This window comes from Gossypium arboreum, chromosome 11 (assembly GCF_025698485.1).
Source record: "Gossypium arboreum isolate Shixiya-1 chromosome 11, ASM2569848v2, whole genome shotgun sequence".
Lineage (NCBI taxonomy): Eukaryota > Viridiplantae > Streptophyta > Magnoliopsida > Malvales > Malvaceae > Gossypium > Gossypium arboreum.
Genome location: NC_069080.1, coordinates 20,854,726 through 20,878,703, shown reverse-complemented (window position 1 = coordinate 20,878,703; position 23,978 = coordinate 20,854,726). Strand labels below are relative to the sequence as shown.

The following is a 23,978-nucleotide window of genomic DNA, read 5'->3' as shown; positions in this document are numbered from 1 at the left end:
TCACATTTTTCGGACACTTTGCAGGCACTTACCGCTGCCTGTGTCGCAATACCGAAGACAGACCCAACCTTTTGAAAAGCAGATGCGACATCGCGACGAGGAAGCATGTGACTCTTTCTCCCAGACGAACCTTGATTACTCCAAGAATATTTTTGTCATATTGGCCCTCTAATCTTAGCCTATTTAAAGGGCTATTATAACCCTTATAGAGGTGAGAAAAAGAAAAAAATAGAACTTTGTATTTGAGAGAGGGTTTTGTTTTCGGATTAGAGATTTGTACATCTAGGTTAATTTCTTCTTTATCTTGTACTCTCGTTTATTTTTCTCATTAGTGAAAATCCAAAACCTACTTTTCCCGTGGTTTTTTATCCTCTTGGTCATATCAATCAGAAGGGTTTTTTCATGTATATTCGTGTGCTTGATCTTATCTACTCTTTCTTTTCGTTGTTTATTTGGATTGATTCCCAACAACTTATATGTTAACTTAGAAGTTATTCAACCGTGCATATCTATATATATTATAATTCTATATTATTTTTATTATATTAATAAATATTAAAGTATAATTATAATAAATAATAAAAACTGATCCAAACAAAATATGGTTACTACAACGTTTAAACAACTAACAAGTTAATCTTGTATAACTTAGTAAGTACTCAAGTAATGTTGAGCCCTTTAGTAAGAACTATCCAAAGTTCATTTTAAAAGATTCATTTCTCACTACTGAATATAAGTGTTTAACTTACAAATTAATAATGAATCCCATTTTTGCCTTAGTTCTTAACATGTTCACACATAAATTCATCCCATGTTTATTTGTTCCTTGTGCAAGCCTTACTTTTTATTTTTAATTTCCTTATTATGGGTTTATTATGGGTTTGTTCTTAATTTTATTTCTTATGACTCATAGCTTAATTTAGTGTTAAACACATAATCCTTTAATTTTGTTGGCTTATTTCAAATTTCATTTTTTTCATATTGATTATGCCTTAGCATGCATGTGCCGAAGCTTAAGAAAATGCAATTGAATATCTGGATGAAGTGAAGTATCTGCAAGTGTAAATGTCAAATTGTAATATAGTAAATTTAAAATGAAATTTTGGAAAGTATTCTGAAAATCATACCCAATGGAGGTTTGTTTGTGATATTATGAATTTATTCACCTTATGAATTAATAAATATACTTCATGAGTATTGTGGTATCAATATTGGATTATGTTTTATATGTATAAATTTTATATTTGAAATGAATTGATATGACTAAAGTTTATACGAACTTACTAAGCATTTGTTGCTTACGTAGTTGTTCTTCTTTACTTTTTAGATTATCAGAAGCTCGATCGGATTGGAAATTTTGTCGGAGTTATACCATACTATCCATTGGTTCTATGGTACTTTTAGATATTTTGGTTTTGGTTATAGTGGCATGTATAAGTATTCTGGTTAATGTTGGCCTATATGAGTTTTGTAAATATTAACCACTTATTTGGCTTGTGTTTTGGTATGTTTTGGTTGGTAAGTGACTTGGTTTGAAATAATGCAAATTAGCTTAGAAAACTTTGGGTACAATTATGCATGTAAGTTAGTTATACATATGAATATATTGAAAACATAAACACACATGTTATAATCTGTCATCTGAGGTGCCTGAAGGAATAATTGTTGTATGTGAAGATATTATCTATATTTAAGGCTTGATTTTTACTTGTTTTGGATGTTATAATATGGCTTGTTTACATGTATGATGATAGTTGTAGATACATGCCTTGTTGGTTGAGAAAAATGGCTTGAAAAATAACCTATTTTCGTCCACACGAGTAGAGGCACGGGCGTGTGTCTCGGCCGTGTGTCCCCTATATCTTTTAAACGAATGCAAGTCAATGAGTTACCCGATCTTAGACACGGTTGTGTCTCTTGATCGTGTGAGTCACATGGCCTGTTCACGACCGTGTGACTCCTGCAGTGTTAAAAATATTAAATGTTTTCGAAAATTTTTCTGAGCTTTTGATTTAGTCCCAATTTATTTCTGACGTGTAATTTGGGCCTCGAGGGCTTGTGTAAGGGATAATATATATGATTTCAATTGGTTTTTGACATGAATGATATATGATATGAAATGTTTGCATTTTCTATCTGTTTGATTTGTAAACTCTAGTAATGCTCTGTAACCCTATTCCGACGACGGATTCAGGTTAGAGCTGTTACATTGCTTGCAAAGCAAAATAGAAGTAAATGTTGACTCACTAGTTGTCTAATATTTAAACCAATACTAAGCTGTATTACGTGGTCAAATTGTAATACGAAAAAACAACTTTTATTAGCAGACAAACCTAAACTTGTCCTTAGTTTAATCGAAAATGAGCAAATCAATTGAAAGACTAATATGATGCCTATCAAGTCCAATTGGGGAGATGCTTTGTTTTGGACATCGGAGCGGATGAATATCAGAATATAGATACATATATGTGATTTACCAAACTGATAATATATTAGACTAAACCCAAGAAGAATGAAAAATGAAAATGAATTGGAAATAAATTTATAATTTTCGAATAAAATGAAGTTAAAAAATGGAAATAAATAATTTGGTCATAATAAATCGTTGAATGTAGATATATTAAATATATTTTCTCATAGATTCTTTTACGGTAAAGCCGTCATGGTTTTAACGGAATTAGAATTAGGTTGAGAAGATTATTTAATTGGAAATTATTTGAGATATTTATTTTGGGAAATAGAAAAACAAATGTTGTGTTGGATCGAATTGTATAGTACTAGGTTAGAAGTCCTAAGTTAAAAGTCCTGAAAATACTTGTAATTGGACTCGATATGGGAGAGGCCAAAAGCCCCTCATGTTAAAAGGGAGGGATGACAAACCCTAGTATTATTAACTAGGGTTGTCGCCCCCTATACTTCTAGTTAAATTAGGAATTTGTTTTTCTGGTTGAAATAAACTTTTAAAATTCAATAAGGGTTTTACTTCTTTTTACTATAAATAGATGGTACCGACAGGGATGTTTAAACAACTTTAAGATATTGTTACTCTGCCCGAAAATAGTGATAGTTTATTCTCAAATATTAAAATTTTGTTCTGGAATAACAGTTTTGTCAATTTCTATTGAAAAAAGATTTTCGTTTTCACACTAAAATAATGAAAACTATTTATGGTTCTATGTTTGATTCGAATAGTTTGAGCCCACATTCAAAGCAATTCGCAGTACAAGAATAGCGGAGAAGGTTGTTCCGTTGAAAGCCAGGAATGACAAAGATCCGTCTAGCCGAAAACACATGTGCAATTTTGATAAAGTGTTTATTGTTATAAATATCACAAACCGACTAGGTTTTCAATTTTTTTCATTTTCTGCTGGGAAAGAAAATCGTTTTCAAACTAGATTTTTTCCAACACCTATGAATGATGTTGATCTTTGATTTGGCAAATAAGAAAATAACAAAAAAAAGTAATTAAAAGAAAACATAAATGAAATTGATATTAAAATTAACTAATTTTTAATAATTGAAAAGAATATTAAAATCTACCTAAAACCCTAATTAATCCTATGAAATAACTTAAAAACAGAAATCAAACCTTCCTAATATGATCTTATAAGCTAATATTTATAGTGTTTATGTTGTATGACCAAATTAGGTCAATTACAATCTATGTAACAGGTTAAATAAGATTTTATGAACTAAGATTGTTCAATCGGTTAACCGACCTGAACTAACATTAACTGAATTAACTGAACTTTTTAAACAATTAACCGTTAACAAAATTGAAATTTTTCAAAAAAAAATTAATCAAACTGAACTTTTTCGATTAATTCGACTGTTTAACAGAATTAACCAGAATTTATATGTTTTTTTTTTAGTTAAAACAAGTATAAAACATATAAAAAATTAACCGAATTTAATACATGTAAAATGTATATAAAAAATATAAATTTTCGGTTAATTAACCGATTTCAAACCGAATTAACCGTTAACTGAACTTTCAAAAAATTATTAACTGGCCATCGACCGAATTAATTCGGTTAACCAACCTATTAATCGAATTAATTCGGTTTGGTTGATAAATCGATTTTACCCAAAATTTGCACACATCTAGTATGAACAAAAAACAACTATTATAGATATATGGGCCTTGTCGAACCGATGTCGTGACTTCGATGGAAAATTACTTTAATCTTCGGGACTAGTTGGAATGTTGCGACTTTTGGCTTCATCATGTCGCAACATCGTTGGCAGTATGCCCCAAGTTGTAAAAATCAATTTTGATGCTTCTCTAAAAGGGAAAAATCGAGAAGCAAGGGCGGCTACAATTGCCAGGAACAGCAATGGAGATTTGTAGGTGGAACCAACGCGTTGATGCATGTGTCTATAGCATTAGCGGCTGATGCCGAAGCTATGAGGTTGGGCTCCATACTTGCGGCTGATAATAACTGGGAGTCCGTGGAATTTGAATCCAGCAATCTTCAACTGATTCAATGCTTATTGAAAAAGAACCAATGCCCTTGGGAGATTTTTGCAATTGTTTAAGATATTCTATCTATAGTTTCTAAACGTAAGAGATGTATCGTTTAAGTTTGCCAAAAGAAACAGTAATAGAGTTGTTGACTAGATCGCAAAAAAACTAGGATTAATTCTTGTCCGTCAAACTGGGTTCAAGTTCCACCTGTGAAACTAGTAACACTCTTATAATCTGGTTCCTGTTGAATGAATGGTTTGTTGGAAAAAACAAAGCCAAGAATGAGTCATTAAAATTCAAGCATGCCCTTTATTATCACTTATCAACTATGGTATTAATACTAGAATAAATGTTCGGATATGAGTATATGTTTCATACGAATATTTAAATTCTTTTCATATCCCACTCTTTAATATTCATGTCAGAAAACAAAGCGCCGTACATGAATGGTTCAAGTAAAATAAAGAATGATAACATAACTTATGAAGCAATTTCAGTTTGTAACAATTTTACCATGATCTATCTAGCTAATATGCCTTTATCCGGGCTCCAATCATATTATATTATAAACATAGAAGAGTCTGAATTTAGGACACCACTCAACATATTAACATGCATGTGAGGCTTTAAGTAAATTAATACCTTTATTCAAAGAGTAAAGATTCGAAAGTTAAACACAGAAAATGAACCCGGTAGTGGATACAAAAAGCTGTTATCTAAAGATATGAGATTTCCTCCATGGTGAAAGTAGTGTTTCAGGGAAAGCAGCAGCTCCTAACCATGAACTTTTTCTTGTACTTCATCCGTATCATCTCTCAGTCCTTTCATTTTGCGTATGCTGAGTTCTCGTATTTTCCATCCCACCTATAATTTGGTTCGGATGATAGACCAGAAGACAAAAAATACAATGAAAGATCAGCTATTTTAGATCCATCCTGATACTAATAAATGACATGAGAGGACTCAGGGTCCCAAAGTGTGGGTATACGTCAATGTAGGTATGTGCCGGAAACAAAGCATATTTAATTTCATTTTAGGTAATAGGAGGGTTATATCTCCATCCTCATATTTATATATACATGTCATAAGCAATATAGGTCATAGTTACCTGCAATCTTCCTGTTCTGGAACTTTGAGCTCCAAATCCTCTGTAAATGGCTGAAATACTAGGTCTATCTTCTCATCATCCACTTGATCAAGAATTGGTGGGTCCCACTGTAGTTGTTTGACACATGAGAATTTATGACATGCTTAATGTGAAAAAGGAATCCCCTTAAAAAGTAAGCTACCCACTTATCGGATTTGAGAAGTTCATCCAGTAATAATATGATAGTTTACAAATTCTTCCCAAGTTCAAAGTTTTTAACAAGTAAGCAACCAATAAAAATCATAAGTTATTTCACTAAGATTCTAGGCTGACATGCATGGATTAACACATGCAAAGATACATGAAAGCTATATCACTAATTGACCTGAGTTTGAGTTTAATTTGGATATGGATATGTTTTTGAATTGGACAAGTAATTTAATTTTCCAATTTTTTCCATGTATTTGGAAGATCCTTGAAGTTGGAGGGTCATCCATATGTGTCAAACACAAGTAATTCAAGAAAAGTAAAGAGTTGGAGTAACATAGCATACAAGGATGCATTAGTAAAAGAGGGTACCTTTGGAGCATTATCCTTGTCAATGGTGAGGGCTCTGATACCCTTTCAACAAAAACAGAAGCAAATCCATTCACGAGTTAGATAAAGCTCTTTTTGAAGTTTTCGTAAGTGGTTAAACTCAAATTAATTACCTCGTAGACATCTGCAGAGATTGTGGTCCGTAATATATTCATTGTTAGTCTAAATTCTTTCTTCAGGCTTTCAGCCAGAGTTTGCTTCCTCCCTTCACGAATCTAGAAATATTAATCCAACAATTAATGGTTGTGCTTTGTTAACGACCTTTTGGGGTAAAACCAAGTCAACCAGGTGTGCTTTGTTAAGTTGATACCAGTTCCATAGTTCTACAATTTGAAAAAGTCGAAACAAACACTCGTATGTATAGACATCAGAAAGACTTTGATGGAATCACTGATCTCAAGTTCCAAATCAAGACAATGCATCAATTTAAACATGAAAAAGATAGATGCTTTTAGGTAGACACCATACTGTCAGTAGAAAATGAGATGAACTTCATTCAGCTTTGAAGGATGGAATGAATTTATTTCGAGTTAGTTGCACTTGAAGCAGAAGCCTCATCCTTTACAAAAGTTTACCTTAAATCACTATCAAATGCCTATAAATATAAACCAAAGTTCTGCAAACCAGTTAAACATATGAATAAATGGTAGAATAAAGTAAAAAACTATTACCGATCTCAATGTTATTTTCAATCCTGTTGGCGATGATCTTTTCAGCCCTTTCAGTACAGGACCAATCCATTCATTACCCTCTTTGCTCGCCTCCACTTCCTTTCAGAGAACATTCAAAGAAAGTGAATATCATGAGGACCTTTTCCAATTCAAACTATGTTAATGTTCCTTTCTATGTTGAGAGATTAAAGAAGAAAGAAAAAGAACTTACAAATGATTTTATAATGTCTGCAACAGAATCCTTTGAGAAACATTCATCAATTATCTGCTTCCTGGGGAGTAACAAAAACTATCAGCTTTCACTAATGCTGAGGTCAATGACCTTTCCCAATTCATCTTTTAGTTGACACTTCTGCATCCAAGAATCAAATATAGCTATGTGTTTGATACATGTAAGTCCAATTTGCTCTAAGCTTTTTCATGTGTAAAGCGTCCTTGGAGGGTTTTATCCCGTACCCATGTTCAAATATGTATCAAACATGTCTGTCGAAGATACTTCAAACAAAATAAAGAGTCAGAGCTACATATGTTGACAGAGGTTTTCTTACTTGTTTAAAATACTGTCTTCATCAAGCTGCACATGCAAAGAAAATTCCTCAATTGTAGCCTTGACAGAGTTTTCATCACCAACGTTCAAGCTAATCAGACGCTTCTCAAGCTCAGGAAGTTTCTGATTACAATAGAAAATAAAACGTTATCATGATATTACTCAATCTAAGGGAAAAAAAGCATAGACAAATTGACAATTTACAAGAATCAGAAAACACCTCATTAATTTCAATCTACATATACACAATATTTAAAGATGGAAAGCTCAAATTTTAATTCACATTCTTTGAAGGCTCAAATTGATGAGGTGTTTTCAAATTTTAATATGGATAGAGAAAATGAGGTTCATTAAGAAAGTCTTGGAACTAATTTAAAAGATGAAAAGCTCAAATTTTAAGTCAAATTCTTTGTAGACTGAAATTGATGAGGTGTTTTCAAAATTTAATATGGATAGAGAAAATGAAGTTAATCAAAAAAGTCTAAGAACGAATTTGTTAGTAGATTATTGTTCCTTTTATGTATCCTCAACAGTCAAAGTGTTACTAATTTCAGAATGATTAGCAGATTTCGTATCTCCAACTCCTCAATTTTTTAATGAAGTATCTGTATTTGGTAGCTGTATCTGAGGACATGGTATGAGGATATGATGTTTCAAGACCCTTCAAATACAGAAAAAAAAAAAAATTTAAATTGAACATATGTGTATGTGTAGAACACATACTCATGCCCAAGTTCAAGTAATATAGTCAGACTGTTTAAATTTGCATTAGAGCAAAGTTGGGATCAGCTTCCCACCCAAGCCTCTCCCTATAAATTGTAAAATATATGATACTTCTTGAAGCCAGAAGAAAAAATGGAGATTTTTTTTTTTGTTTGTTTGTTTGAAGCGAACCCCAGCCGTGCTAGGTCATATACTTCTTCACAGAACTTCTTTGCATTCACTCATATACTTCTTCACAGAACTTCTTTCCAAAAGTGAATGCTAATAATACAGGATATAAAGAGAAATGTCAAGTAAATCTTTAACGCTTGCAGCAGCAGAAGGCCAAAAGAAAATGGATTAATGTCCGATGAGAATAGATGGAATATGATCCAAGGTAGGAAATTAAATTATGAAATCAAATTCCTTGAAACAAGCTAGAGCTCAGATTTGTTTGGGTTGTTATTTGTGAATTTGACAGGAGAAGAAACACTTAATACTAATTGTTTCTGTGCACAATAAATCTCACAGCTATTACATAACCATAGCCTATGCTACTCAAACTTGGGTGTGAATGTCAGAAATAGTTATGTATCAGACACGAGTATGTTCAATTCTTTCCATGTTTTTCCATGCATTTCCAAGAATTTCCATGCATTTGAAGAGTCCTTTGAGAGTTATATATCCATATCTGTGATGGCTATGTGTTCAAATACTGGTATTTCATGAAAAATAAAGATTCAAATCAACATAGATAACTGAACTCACCTCAAGAGGGACAAAATGGGTTGCTAGTCCAGCTACAACCAATTCCTTACCATTTAACCTAGCCCCGGTTAAAGCTAAATATTCCCCTGCAATGAATGACCAAATAGTCTTAAATAAGCTTCCAAAAAAAATACCATAACAAAACCAAATACAAATCTATATCTACTTTGGCAAGTCATTCTTACCCAAATGGCCAGGGAGATGGGAAAGCATGTATGAGAAACCACAGTCCACATGAAACCCAATACTTGCTTCTGGTGTTGCAAAGACCTAAGCACAAGCATTCAAAAGCGTACCATACGGAAGATTCAGCACATCAATTCAGTAACAGATAAAGGAAAGAAGGTAAGGTTGAAACTTGAAAGTATTGATTTATGTGCACAAAATGTCAAGAGAATGACTATATACACACAGTTTTTTCTGTTACAACTGAGAACTTCATCGGGACCATCAATGATGCACCACCTCCCATTGAAATTCCTTGAACCAGAGCAACCTGTCAAACACAATACATCAATTAGACTGGTAGATTTCCACAGTGAGCAGATCTCACATTCAATGAACTCCTTGTGTAATGGTATGAGAATACAGTGTGAAAATAAAAAAACCTGAATTTTCTTATAAGTATGAATGTGATAGCAAAGCCAATACATTCGATAGACCACTTCAAGGCAGGAATCCTCTGTCAGAAGAATAATTCATTACGAATCAAAATTCATAATGTTGTGCGCAATTGCACATATATGAGCAGTCATTAGGTGTTATGGAGGAAGTAATAGAATTTAAAACTTATGTTACGAGAACTTCATTATTTTTAAGGTTTTCCAAGTATTTAGAAGATCATATCCCATACCCCTATCCGAACAACATAGTTCAAAGCATAATAGAATAGAACCAAAAGTCCAATATCAGGATAAGACCGATAGAACATTTACTTGATTTCCTTCCCTCATAGAACATTTTTAAATCTCCACCAGCAGAAAATGCACGCCCGGCTCCCTGAATAAAAAGTTACAAACAATATAATTTAGAAATCATGAAAATTGACAGAGAAATCCAGAACTAGGAACCATTTGAAATGACCCAATTTAACAACCTTGATCAGTATAAGCTGAGCTTGCTCATCTCTTTCCCATTGTTCTAAGTATTTAGCTAGCAGGGAGACCTGATTGCAGTAAAAGAAACAAGGATTTCAGAAGATTTGACTTGAAGAACATAAAAGAAAGCCAAGGCAGTGTTAGTTTAAACATTACATACCACTTTGGATGAGATGACATTCAAATGTCGAGGCCTGTTCAAAGTGATGATTCTTACATGGTCTAATTCCTCTCCAACAACAACCTTAAATTGAGTAAAATAGGGGAAAACACAAGAAGTAGTCTTAAATTAAGGTTTTCAAAAAAAAAAAAAAAAACCAAAGAAGTACTTGTAACATTGAATCATTAAAAGGAGATAATTACCAGTTCATCGGGATTAACAACTTCTTTTGCCATTTGATTCGCCAGAACTGATTGTTAAAGTCGAAACCCACAAACTGCACAGAAACAAATAAATAAGTAAAAGAGAGAAGTTGAAGCTTGAAAACAATGAAATTGTAGATATTGTTTAGTTAGAGCAATTAAGTTCATAAATGAAAGGAGAGAGAGGAACATACAAAAGAAAAACTAGTGAAGAAGGAATGGAAGAATATGATATATATATATATATATATATATAGAGAGAGAGAGAGAGAGAGCAAAGAGTAGTTGGTAATGGCAATGGTAAAGGCAAAGGAGCAAAGGGTGGTTGGTAATGTCAAGAATGGTAAATTCAAAGGACAGTTGTGTGTCATCTCATTCATAAATCATAACACTTCAGCTGTGATTCTTCGTTCTTACCTACCTTCCCTGATTTCGCAGTAGTTGAGTGTTTGTGGGTGATAAACGCGCGCCTAACCCCCCTTTCATGCCATAATTTACACCATGGGAATATTAAATTGGAGCGAAAATTATTTCTATGCAAGTACGAATCTTTTAAAATTTATATATGATAATACTTTTAAAGTAATAAAATTTAGTGTAAATTATACTATTAATTTAGTAAATTCTCCTTTTCTCATTTAACTAAAAAATTTATAATTTAATATTACAGTTTTTGAAATTATATTTTTGTTATATGTAGCAATTTTTAAATTAATATAATAAGAAATTTAGTTATCAATTTTATATTTTCCATCAATTTGATTTTAATTTTATATAAAAATTATAAAAAAACTCAAAATTATTTAAAAATAGAATATGCTATATAAAAGTTCTAGAAAATAAAATTTCAAAAATATTGTTGTTGAATAACTAATATGCATGAGAAATAAAAAATTATCGAGAATCAAATAATAAATTAAAAAAACAAAAATGTGAGATCATTTACATGTTTCCTCAGTATTACTTGAAACCAAAATAGTAATATCTTTAAGTCAAGTTACATGTCCTTAAAGAACATCCAAAATTAATGTTACAGAGGTTTGTCAAATAGATTCTAATGTCAATTTTAGCCAAAAATTAAAAATTTTACCACAAAAGTTTCTTTTCTAGACACAATTTAAATTTTCAATTCATTTAAATTATTTTTAAATTGTAAAAATAAATTATAATTTTTTTCTTTTCTTATAACGAAAAAGTTATGTGAAGAAACATAAGTGGCCAAAAATAGAGAACTAATAATTTTAATTAATATTTTTTATTTTTTCTATGTGTTTTAAAGAACGAATCTTGGATATTTCTATAAATATAATAAAGAGAGAATTTGACAATTTAAAACAATTTCCTCTTACTTTCTCTCCTTTATCTATTTTCAAAATTTTTATATATTTTATTTTTATTTTTAGAATTTTCTAATTTTTTCAAAAAGAATTTTATTTTTATCATTTTAAATATAATAAGTGCCGATAGAAAGCATTAAAAAAGGAGAAAAATTGTTATTATACTAATTAAAAAGTGTCACTTAATAATTGGGTGACAAAAAAATTTAAAAATTTTAGTGACCAATTTGTAACTTTTAAATTATGTAACCAAAATAAAAGTTCATTCATAATTTAGTGACTAATAGTACAATTAACCCTAATATTTATAAAATGAGTTTTTTACCCAAATAATAAAGATATACTGAAGTAGGATAAGCCCCCACTATTTACATATCTAGCCAAATTCAACAGTATACCATCGATGTCGTCTGAGCAATCGACAGCACCCCTTTCCTCTGCCACCAATCATTGCTTCAATTATCACATTTAAAAAAAAATTGGGTGAAAGCAATTGACAGCACTAGTATTTGACACCAAAAAAATTGAGTATTTTTATACATGTAAAAAAAAAAAAATTATTCGTATCACCAATGTGTCTGGCGACACCCGAATATCTTAAAATAAATTTTATTTTTAAAAAGTAAAAAAATTAATTAAATGGGTATTGGAACTCGAACTCGTGACCGACGGGTGCATGACATTAGGCCGGTGCCGCCTAACAACTCGACAATACTAGCCTAACGACATGCCACAAATGTGATTCGTCAATCATGACTCCGGTTCCAATACCCGTTTAATTTTATTTTTACTTTTTGTTTCAATATTATTATATTATTTTCTTTATTATAAAAGGGGGTTGGTTTGGCTCCCAACCCCCACGGATTGTTCAATTGGAAGGATTTTTTTTTTGTTGAAGATTGGTGTGAAAAGTCCCCCGAAAATCAAAGTATAATGTATCTTGTATTTTTTTAAGTTATATTTTAGTAGTAATTTAATAAGGTTAGTATTAAGGCATCTTATTTGTGTTAAAAGGTTAGTATTAATTATTTTCTATTTTTTATTATTTATTTTTTATTACAAACATTTGGATGGTCCTTCGTTCCCTCCCCAAAACATAAGGTTCCCCAAAAAAAGGTATGTATTTTTTTCTAATAGTATATAAATAATTAGAATTGTGTTAATTTAGATATTTGTAATATTATATTTAAAAAAATTAGAATTGTGTATGCCAATTTTGTAGTGTATGTTTATTAAGATAGGTTTGGTAGTGCATATTTATTTTAGTAGAATTATTAGAATTGTTAGAATTTTGTATTAAGATACATTTGTGTTGAAAGTAATATTAAGATTGGTTTGACTATTGTATTTTTTAATAATAATTTGTATATTTTAAGATATAAAAGTGAACATTATATGTTTGTTTGATTAATTAGATTTTTGTTGATTATGAAAATGGGCTTCGAAAAAAATATTTTTCGTTATTTTTATATTGTTTATTTGTTAAGTCGATGACTAAAATTTTAATTGTTTGTACATATATCGACATGACTTCTTTAATTACTGCAAAACCTCACATAGCAAGGGCGATCTAATTGCCGGTAAAAAAATGTTATAATGTTGCACGTAATTTTCATAATAGTTGCACGTAATTTTTTATTTAATTGTGAGATATTAACCAATTCTGTAATGAAATATGATTAGGATGTGTACCCCATGTTGAGCCCGTGTGGCCATGGTCCGAGCTATCGGTCAGACGAACGGATTATGTTCTACCTAAATGCCGTGGGATTTGGATCAGCGACATTAATTTGTGTGTTTGAGTTAAGGGGCGACTTAATATTGGCACTGGTTGAGGGTGGTGCCCAGAGACGCACACCTTTCATTTCTCATGTGTGGAATGCACCATCACATTGGAGGATGTCGCAATACAATTGGGGCCCCCCGTGGACAGTGATACGGTAACCGATTCACGCCACACAGTAGATCCTATGGCTCTTTGCTATGACTTGCTTGGATGCTCTACCGATGATGGTACAACTAAATTTATGGGTTTAAAATTTTTATGGCTAAAGGCAAATTTTGAAACATTATCGAATTATGTGACCGAGAGGGAGAAGATGTCCGTTGCTCGAGCCTATTACTGCAGCTTATAGGGGGTACTTATGCCAGATTCCAATAATAATAGAGTCCACTTGATGTACCTGCTCTTACTAATTGATTTGCAATGTACTCATTCCTACAACTAGGGTTCAACAGTACTAGCGACGTTGTATTGTGAGCTTTGCCAAAGGACAAAGCACAAAACACAATATATAGGTGGCTATTTAATACTGCTACAATCCTGGGTGTTACACAAGATGTCATTTCTAGCATCAATGGGTCACAAAGTACATGTGTTCCTACTTGTGAATAGGTAAAAAAAATTGAAACTTGGATCAAGATTTTTTTATTATAAAAATATGTTCTTACGAGTTTGGTTTATATTTTTAGATGGTATACTTGTCTGAATATCGAGAAGTCGGAAACACTCATTGTATACTGACAGATGATCGAGGCATACACCGGGGATGGGGTAATATTTTTTTAATAAAATTAATTATATTTGTAGCAAGCCAATTCTGCCCAACCCGATAAAAATAAAATCAAAACCCAAAAATAAATAGTCCAAAATAGTCCCATTACAAACTACCAGCCTAAATTACAAGGGCCTAAACAGCCCAACAAAATAAAAAAAACCCTAGCAACCTACTAGCCCACAACATGTTCAGAGGAGGCAGAAACCTTAACTTCTTTGTGCCGTTGCCTCCTCGCACGCGTCTGACCCCTCTGTCACCACCGTCAACCACTACCATTGACACCTACAACAAGCAACAAACACGCGAGAGAAGCAAACAACGAAGAAACAAACAAAAAACAAAAACCAACAGTTGTATAATCCGGCTATAAAAGCCACAACAATCATGTTGTAATTACGAACGCACAATATTAATCAAAAAAGAACAAAACTTTGAAATAAAAGGTGAATTTTTATTATATGTCTGTCATTTTATTTTTATTTTCTTATTTTTTTCTTTTTATTTTTTTCAAAAGTATAAAATATAAGAACAAAAAGAAAAGAAGGGAACTCACCTGTGTTGCCGTCGGACATTATCTCCAGCGTTGAAATCAACAGAGAGAAGGCCAAAGGCCAAGCCTTTACTATTCTTTTTTCCTTTTTTAGGCATTTGCTTTCTTGATCTAAAACCCTTGTTAAAAAGGGTGTAAAATGGAAAATTTTGGGTCTTTTCGGCCACCGTGGACGGCGGCGCAGTCGTTGGGGACTGACGGCCGTCACAGTGGTCTGATGACCGGAGCCAAGGCCGGCCAATGGTTGGTGCAGAGAAAAAAAAAATGAGGGCTTTAAGTTTTTTTTAGAAAACAAGTTAGAATGTTTTTTTTATTTGAAATTTGGTTTAAATAGACCTTTGAAACGACGCCGTTTTGGGGTTGACTTTTTGACTAGCGCTCGACCCGACCCATTCTTGGGCAATCCACTTGTTTTCAACTATTGGGCTATTTGCGCGCGCGGTCCTTTCGCTTTTGCGACACGTTGCAATTTAGTCCTTTTTGTTTTTTCCCTTTTTAATTTTGCCCGATAATTTTATATTTATTTCATTTTCGTCCCTTAAGAAATGATGTTCATAAGGATAGGGATATTTTCCCATTTGGTCCCTATCCTTTTTTAATGCGTTTTATTTTTATCCTTGTTAGCCTATTTTTATTATTTATAATTTGTACCCAATTTCATTTCGATTTCAATTCAATCCTTAATCTGTTTAACTTCAATTTTTTGAAAATTGTTTTATCTAATATTTCATTTAATATTTTATTTATTTATTTGATTTCAATTTTAATCAAACTTATATTAGGTTTGATTTATTTATTTACTTATTATTATTTTAATTGGCTTGTTTTATTTTTATTTTTGCCCTTCTTATTGTTATCTTATTTCATTACTTATTTATTTATTACTTTTTATTTACTTTCAAAATTTTAGATTATTCATTATTATCATTATTATTATTGTTATTATCATTATTGTTATTGATATTATCGTTTTCATCATTATTATTATTATTGTTTATGCATATTAACATTATGATTTATTAATATCAATGCCGTTATTACTCCAAATTCATGTCGCACTATCATTATTCGCTAAGTATGATCCTTTTTTATGTTTTAACCGTTTTTATGCTATAATCGAATAGACTAAACATATCATTTTAAACGTTACATTAATTTTTACCCTAATTCGTAAAAAAGGGAAATTTTGAAAATAATGGCAATATTACGTGTTTGGAGCTTCGAGAAGTCGTACCCTAACTTACGGGGTTTCGATTTTCTCGTTCAACCTAAATGGCGGAATATCCTTTAAAATTAGAATATACAATTTTTAAAAAAAAATTTAAAAGGCAAGCTTGTTCTCAAGGGTTCAAAATGTCGTGTCCTGACTTACGGGATGTGACATTTTGTTATTTCAAGGCGAGAAAGTCTTTAACGTTTATTTTAATTTGTTCAAGCATTTTTCTAGTAAAATTAACATTAAAAAAGAGGAATCGTATTTTAATTTTTTCAGGTTTTCAACTTTTCAATATTAAGACATTAATTAACCATTAGGTACCAATTTTATGCGTTACGAAGGTGCTAATCCTTCTTCGTACATAACCGACTCCCGAACCCGTTTTTCTTGAATTTTGTAAACCAAAATTGTTGTTTTAGTAAATCAAAACATCTTATTAAAACGATCAAATTACGAGGTGATCCGATCACGCCTCATAGAAAAAAGTGATCGGTGGCGACTCAATTTTCGTTTTTTTAAATAAATCTACCTTTTTAAAAAAAATAGTTTCGACAATATTAGTGTCATGTAATTAGTTTATTTATTTAATTATGTTGTTGTGAGTATTTTAATCATGTGTTTAATTGTGCAATTCGAGTGGATGTCGTATAGTGCGCCGAACGTTGCTTCCGTCATTCCTCCGTCGGCCAGTGTCCATGCACTCGTGTGGTGTGTTAACGCACCCGTGATCAATTTTCAAATGGTGGAGTGGTACGCTAGGGATCGGGTGCTTCATCAATTTAGGTACCGTTAACATATTTCGAACGTTCCTATACATTTGGGCGATGATGTCCACGAAATTGACAAAAAGGGGAAACATGCAAAGAATTGGGAATTAGAGCATCAACTAAATATTGTGTTGTGAAACACCCAATTGGAGAGAAGACCTCATTTGGAATCATGTTTTCTTGCTTTCACTCCCTTAAGGGACTACCAGCAGTGGTACATGCGGAATGGGTTGCCCTTCTTATATGGTGGCAGATTGATAGTAGTCCATCTACATATGAAACGACGAGGTCCCCTACAAAGAAGACCTCGTTAGCCGTATCCTCCTCTATTACCCAAGTCGACACCTTCTTTGTCATACACACACTCGATTGATAGTTCTTATCATCCAAATTTGAGGAGGTTGCAGTTTTGCCTCGGAGTACTCGAGTTAGGCAATACATCCGAAGATGGGTGGTTGCAGTTCTTCCTATCAGAAACTGAGCTTACCAATGATGTTTAACATATTTAACCCATTGCAACCCCAGTACTACACCCCTCCCGAGCAAACTTTTGTGACACACGATTTCTCGAATTTACTCAGTACACCCCGAGGATTGCCTATGGGTGATAGGAATGTCGGTTTGAGTGAAATGGACATTAATGGTCGGGAGCACCCACAACATGAAAGAAGGCCACCACAACGATACACCTCATAGACAACTCCATCACACTATAAATTTTTATGGTTTTAATTCAGATTATATAACACCCCCTAACCCTATACCGTCACTAGAACAAGGTTACGGAGCATTTCCGGACATATCGAACAAATTACAAATAACTCATAAATAATTAACATACAAAGGATAAATTTAATCCTTAAGTCCCTATAATGGACCCTCGAGGCCCAAAACACGTATTAGAAGTGGATCGGGACTTATCCAGGTGCTCAGAGAAATTTCGTAAATTTTAAATTTTTTTAAAAAACTCAATATAACGTCATTTATATACATCTAACATTCCCTGCAATTTCAAACCAAAACCAATCCAATACAAATGATATAACCAATTCAATTCATACATGTAAACATCTAAAATATACCAAGATTAATACTAGAATTTACTATATGATCATTCATACCACTATTCAAATTAAATTAAAAGTTCTATTCAATTATCAATTCAAACATAATGTTATATATATATACCATTTCATTTATTTAATCTTTCATTTACCAATTTAAATCATCACATATTATCCTTACAATCCAAAACCACGTTAACTCAAAATACAACCTAGGTACATGCCACATATACTAAATAAAATATACATCACCAAGGTTGTTGAGATCAGGATTGGTTAGGATCTTTGGACGATTTTGACTCCTCTGACTGCTGCATTGGAAAATAACCGTCCGCTGAGTATAGACATACTCAGTGGCATTACTATAATTCAACTATAATAACAATAATGAAATATAAATATTAAACATATAACAATTGAATTTTCACAAATATTAACTCATTCTTAAACTTTATTCGTTAATAATAGTAACACAATTTCAACTATTTATCTGTTTCAATTAAATATCATAGACTTCAATTTTCTTCACTACATCAACGTTTAGTTCATGCCTTCCATTTCCAATCTCAATTTCAATCCACAATTTAAATTTCTCATTTCAGTTTTTCACCCTATTAACAGACCCGGACTTTGGCGGATACACAGATCTAACCAAACACACCAGAATGGCACCCAGTGCCTCATCGAATAGTTTAAAGCAAAGTTGACACCCAATGTCTCATCGGCCTAGTCGAAGTAAAGTGGTACCCAGTACCTCATCGAATCTATCCGAAGTACAATAGTGACACCCAGTGTCTCATCGACTCGAGGTCAAAATATCCCTAAACACTTCCTGTAACACCATAAATGATTTAGTGACTGTGACTAGGGGTGAGCAAATTCCGATTCGATTCAAAAAACACGATAAAAAATTCAATTTTGAATTAAATAGTTCGAGTTATTTGAGTTAATCAAGTTATTCGGATCAACGAGAATAAAAAATTAAGTTTTTCAGTTTAACTCGAATATGAATTACACAATTCGAGTTATCCGAAAATCCGAATAAGAAAAGACAAAACTACGTAGTTTTGATAAATGTTTACTTTATTAAAAGTTAAAATTCAAAATAAATAAGTTAAAAGGTAAAACTACGTCGTTTTGATAAATGTTTACTCATTAAGTTAAAAGACTAAATCATTATATTGTTCATGTAGTTAAATAATCTTGTACCTCATCTACTAGTTAAATAATTGGTCCATCTAAACACAACATTAAGTATAAATAATAGAATTCGTTAACTTGACTCGATTTAACTCAAAATTTTTTGACTCGATTCGATTCGATTCGAAAAAATTTCAAATTGAGTTCGGTTGCTAAAATAAGATTTGTCAACTCGACTAACTCGAAAATTTTTTACTCGATTCGACTCGACTCGATCGAATACTCACCCCTAACTGTGACTCAAGAAAGCAGCTTAACCAGAACATGTGTAAATGTGCAAGGGTTAGTTTTACTATGGAAAGCATGTTAGTAAATTGCTTATTATTATTTCATTCGAGCTTACTAAGCGTAAAGCTTACCTCCTCCTTTCCATTTCTTTTAGTGTTGTCAGGTTAGCTCAGGGTTGGAGATCGTCGGAGGCAACATCACACTATCAAACCAACACCTTGACAGTATAAACACATATGCTAGAATTATCAAGTGAGTGGCATGTATAGGGACCTAGTTTTATAACATGTGTTATTATAATTTGGCCAAATATATTGGTCTTTAGTGAGCTAATGATTCTGACTTATAAATCTAGCTATTTATGATATGTTTGATATTGGTGATGTGCATATGCTTGTTTGCCATGCATGGTTGGTAATATGTTATGTGTTGTTGTGAATGTTTAAATCCGTTAACGCCTCGAACCTTGTCTCGACGTTGGATACGGGTGAGGGGTGTTACACTTCCAATCCTATGGCATGCCAACTATATCCGACTCAACGCGACTAGTTAATAGGGTATTTAATTCACTTTCTCTATTTCAATCAATATTCACATCAAGTCCACTTAAATCACAATTTCTCATATATTTACCAATTCAAATACACTTTTCACTTACAAATCAATATGCAATTCAATTCCACAATCCAATTTCACTTTCATTTCAAAAATCCACTTTCAAAATCAAATACACTTTCCATTCATCAATCAAAATACAATTCAATACTAACACATATTTCTCATTCAATTCAACTTCACTTTAAATCCCAAATTCTCTTTCAATTCAACAATTCAATCATAATCCAACACTAAAATTTATTTAACAACCATTTCAATTATCATTCAATTCCATAACTGTAACACCCCAAACCCTGCCCAGAAGTTATGGTCGGATCCGACATGCCACATCAAAAACGTAAAAAAAAAAAATTTCCATTCTAAGTCCAGAAAATCGTACTTGATGTTCAAAAGATTAATTCATTAAGGGTTAAAGTGAATGGAAGCTGTGCACCAGGTAGGAAACCGAAAAGAGGTGGTGAGTCCATCGGATTGCTAAGTACCAAGCTCCTTCGGATCCAATCCTGAACATGCATATCGCCATTGCCACACCTTAACGTCATGGATATTTCTAGGAAACTGATTTGATTAAGTCATTTTTAGGAAAAGTGATTAATTTTGGAAAATACTTTCATTCGGAAGCTTTGCTTGTTGTCGTGTTATTTTGAAATCAACTGTTGTTTTTGAAAACGCATACCTAAAGCTATCCAATTTCAACAGTTAAAATAAGTATTACCTATCTTAGTAATACATATTAAAACCATCAAAAATAAATAAGCGGCCTTATTACATTTAAAAGCCCAAAACCTCAAACGTAATAAAAGGATGTCCAGTTCACGGAAGAAAATCAAACTTTCGAGCGGGTGGCCACTCAAAATTCCCTCACGACTCCAAGCCCACTATGGTTGGGGATTACTGCGTGGATGAAAATAAAAGGGGTGAGTTTGGGGAAACTCGGTGTGTAAATTAACCCAACCATAGCCTATATCAGCTCAAACCACGAAATAGAATAAGTTGGACTTAGCCGAGCAATTGAAATAAAGCCCATAGGCCCATAATGAGCGAGCAGATATTACATGTTTATGCGAAACCCAACCATATCCAACCGTATACACCCCATACCAACCTTACACCGTGTGGGGAGACAACTCGACCCACCCAACCGCTACACACCACGAATTTGCAGCATGGCTGCGAGCAGAATAATGTGACGAGTCACGGATCTGAATAATCGTGGCGAGCCACCGAAACAGAATATATGTGGCGAGCCACCGGATCGAATATTTGTGGCATAGCTACGAGCGCTTCCTCCATAATATAACCCATGTCCCCATGCAACAGATATATAATCATGGCATACATCATACGAATCAGATTGTCATGCTTTTGGTCAAAATTAACCCTAGGGGTATAACGGTAATTTTGCACCTAGGGTATAACGATAATTTTCCATACATAGGGTATTATAGTAATTTAGCTACTTTTAGGGTTTTCATGCATATCCTAACTATTTACGTACTATCGAACACTTACGCATACTTATCGAATTGGGCAGTTGGCCCATGAATCGATCTTTGGCCCATTAAGCCCAAATTATCAAAATGTACGAAATCACGCGTACTGCAGTTTATTACTTTAGATTACCAAATATACAAACTCAACTATCTTACGAGCATTCGCGACTTTCATAAATTCCCAAAATACCGACTTTTCAAAGATTTCACTTTTCGGCTTTTGCCAATCTAGTCTATGAGAGGTGTCGATTTACACACATTTGCGACGATATCTTGATGAGATCCACACGAACCGCCTACAATTGGATTACTAACACGTTAATCTAACTATTCAAATACAAACTATGTATTAACCCCTTACAATATTCGGCCAACCACACCTACAGATCATAGTAAGCTTATAAGAAATCAATAAGCAACTCATTAACAAATTTTTGTCAATGTTTACTACATAATCATAATTTCACTGCAAGCTGTCTTCCTGAGTAACAGTGACTAAATCATTTATAACTGGAGCTACGAAACTCCAAATCAAGTTCCGTTAATTTTCCCTGAAAATAGACTCATATATATTTTATCCATAAAATTTTCAGAATTTTTGGTTTAGCCAATCAATACCAAATTTTTCTCAAAGTTTCCCATGTTTCACTATTTGACTAATCTGACCACTCTTCATTACGAATCAAATTTCTCATTGTACAGAATTCAAAATATGTTCTTGTTTATTCCATTTTAAACTAGACTCATTAAGCTTTAATTACATAATTTATACAGCTTCTAACTCATCTCCCACAATTTATGGTGATTTTCCAAAGTCACGTTACTGCTGCTGTCCCTAGCAGATTTATTACCAAATCACTCTTTTACACCTAACTTGCATGCTTGTTATTTAAACATGTATATCACCAATCAATCATCACATATCTATGATTTTACTTAAGTATAATCTCCATTTCATCATTTTAAAGCACAACATGTTAGCCGATTTTTCCCCTTAGCATCTAAGGCACATGCATGCTCATTTGTTTGGCTCAACTTCACCTATCTTCCATTTTTCATCAAAAGAACATGAAACAACAACCATTTCCTTCATTTTAATTCATGACTAAATGCTCACAACACAACTAAAAATCAAAATATACTTCAAGAGTTAAGGTAGAATCAAGAAGAACTCATGAACCTCAAAATAGAAGCAAGGTACCAAGAACTTACCTTCAATTTTCCTCCTCCTAATGATTGAATACTCAAGAGCTTTCTCCTCTCTTTCTCTTCTCTAACTTTCAGCTATGATGAACAAAGATGGACAAAACTTTGTTCTTTTCACCCTTTTCTTTTAATAAAACTTCATATTTCATCCATTTAATTCTTTAATACAAAAGACATGATATTCTTATCATGAAACATTTACCTAACCCATTATCATGAAGCATTTACCTAACCCATTATCATGGAACATTTACCTAACCTATTATCATGAAACATTTACCTAACCCATTATCATGGAACATTTACCTAACCTATTATCAATTTGTATCAATTTGTACCATAAATTATGGATATCAAGTGTACATTTTGTCTACAACAACATGATGGCTGACCACTTCATGTAAAATGGGAGGTTTGTCATGCAAATCCTCCTATTTTGCACTCCTATTTATTTGGCCACTTCAATTTAGCCTATAGCATTTTCAAACATTTTCACATAGGTCCTATTTCATAATTTCACTCCCTTTTTCTTATGGAACAAAAATTAACTAAATTACCGGGTTCTATCTTAAGCTTGGGCCTTCTAGAGGCCCACTAACATAATTAAACCTATGCCAACATTCACAGAATTCTCGAAAATTGGGGCGTTACAATAACAACACTTACCTCATAATTTACTTACCAATTTATAAATTAAAATTAACATTTAGTAATAAATAATTTGAATTATAGTAATACAAGCCCGGATTTCGTTATTACTCCTCGATAACTTTCTCCTTTCCTTTTTGTGCCGATGCCTCGGGTTCTTAGCTAGCTACGAAAATAATAATAATTTTCACTATTAATTACAGCATTAAATTATAATAAATAATTGAATTTTATTCAATTCCTACTTATTCTCAATTTAATTCTAACTAAGTTTTCTTAATTTTCTAACTTAATTCATACTTCCTTTCTACTTAATTTCTTGCCATATTAAACTCAACTATTCAATATTCATAATAAAACCCTAATTTAAAATTTCTTACAATTTAATCCCTATTACACAAAACTTATAGCTTCTTTTACAATTTAATCCCTTTATCAATTCTAACTTGAAATTCATTTAATTAAATCCATAATTTCACAATTTGTTTAACATGAACTATACTCAAAAACTTATGAACTTTCAATATATCAACTTAATTTCATCAAAACCTTATTCTAAACCTTCTAAAACATCAAAATTAAATAAAAATGATTTAATTGACTTACCAATTAAACTCCAAACTTTTAATCCTTAGTTTCTCCTTTTCTTTTCTTTCTTGTTATTTCCATATGGTTCTCTGTAACTATTTCTCTTTTCTTTTGTTTCTTTATGACTTATATATATATATATATATTAGTTTATAATAATTATTATTATAAAATCTTCTTAATAACAAATGCTTATATTAAAATT

General features: G+C 32.3%; 1 protein-coding gene across 3 annotated transcripts; it reads right to left on the bottom strand.

Annotated features, from left to right (window-relative positions):
* Nucleotides 1-5,093: 5,093 nt before the first annotated feature.
* LOC108470628 (3-hydroxyisobutyryl-CoA hydrolase-like protein 5) lies at nucleotides 5,094-10,801 on the bottom strand. 3 transcript variants are annotated; one of them, XM_017771991.2, is made up of 16 exons: nucleotides 10,718-10,801; nucleotides 10,301-10,374; nucleotides 10,098-10,181; nucleotides 9,937-10,005; nucleotides 9,776-9,839; nucleotides 9,449-9,522; nucleotides 9,253-9,336; nucleotides 9,026-9,110; nucleotides 8,841-8,926; nucleotides 7,372-7,493; nucleotides 7,035-7,095; nucleotides 6,824-6,922; nucleotides 6,266-6,367; nucleotides 6,135-6,176; nucleotides 5,577-5,683; nucleotides 5,094-5,332 (listed from the first exon to the last, which is right to left on the bottom strand). In XM_017771991.2, the coding sequence occupies exons 2-16, from the start codon at nucleotides 10,331-10,333 to the stop codon at nucleotides 5,293-5,295; spliced, it is 1,152 nt and encodes a 383-aa protein (XP_017627480.1). In that variant the 5' UTR covers nucleotides 10,334-10,374; nucleotides 10,718-10,801; the 3' UTR covers nucleotides 5,094-5,292. The 3 variants fall into 3 exon arrangements, with proteins under 3 accessions (XP_017627480.1, XP_052878112.1, XP_052878111.1); XM_053022152.1 differs by having other exon boundaries at nucleotides 10,722-10,785; XM_053022151.1 differs by lacking the exon at nucleotides 10,718-10,801 and adding an exon at nucleotides 10,495-10,646.
* Between the last annotated feature and the right edge of the window lie 13,177 nt (nucleotides 10,802-23,978).

Coding starts and splice junctions, on each gene's coding strand:
- LOC108470628 (XM_017771991.2), bottom strand. CDS start 10,333: ATGGCAAAAGAAGTTGTTAATCCCGATGAACTG. Junction 9,337..9,448: donor ATACTTATAAGAAAATTCAG/GTTTTTTTATTT, acceptor TGTGTTTGACAG/GTTGCTCTGGTTCAAGGAAT. Junction 7,494..8,840: donor CCCATTTTGTCCCTCTTGAG/GTGAGTTCAGTT, acceptor TATTGTAATCAG/AAACTTCCTGAGCTTGAGAA.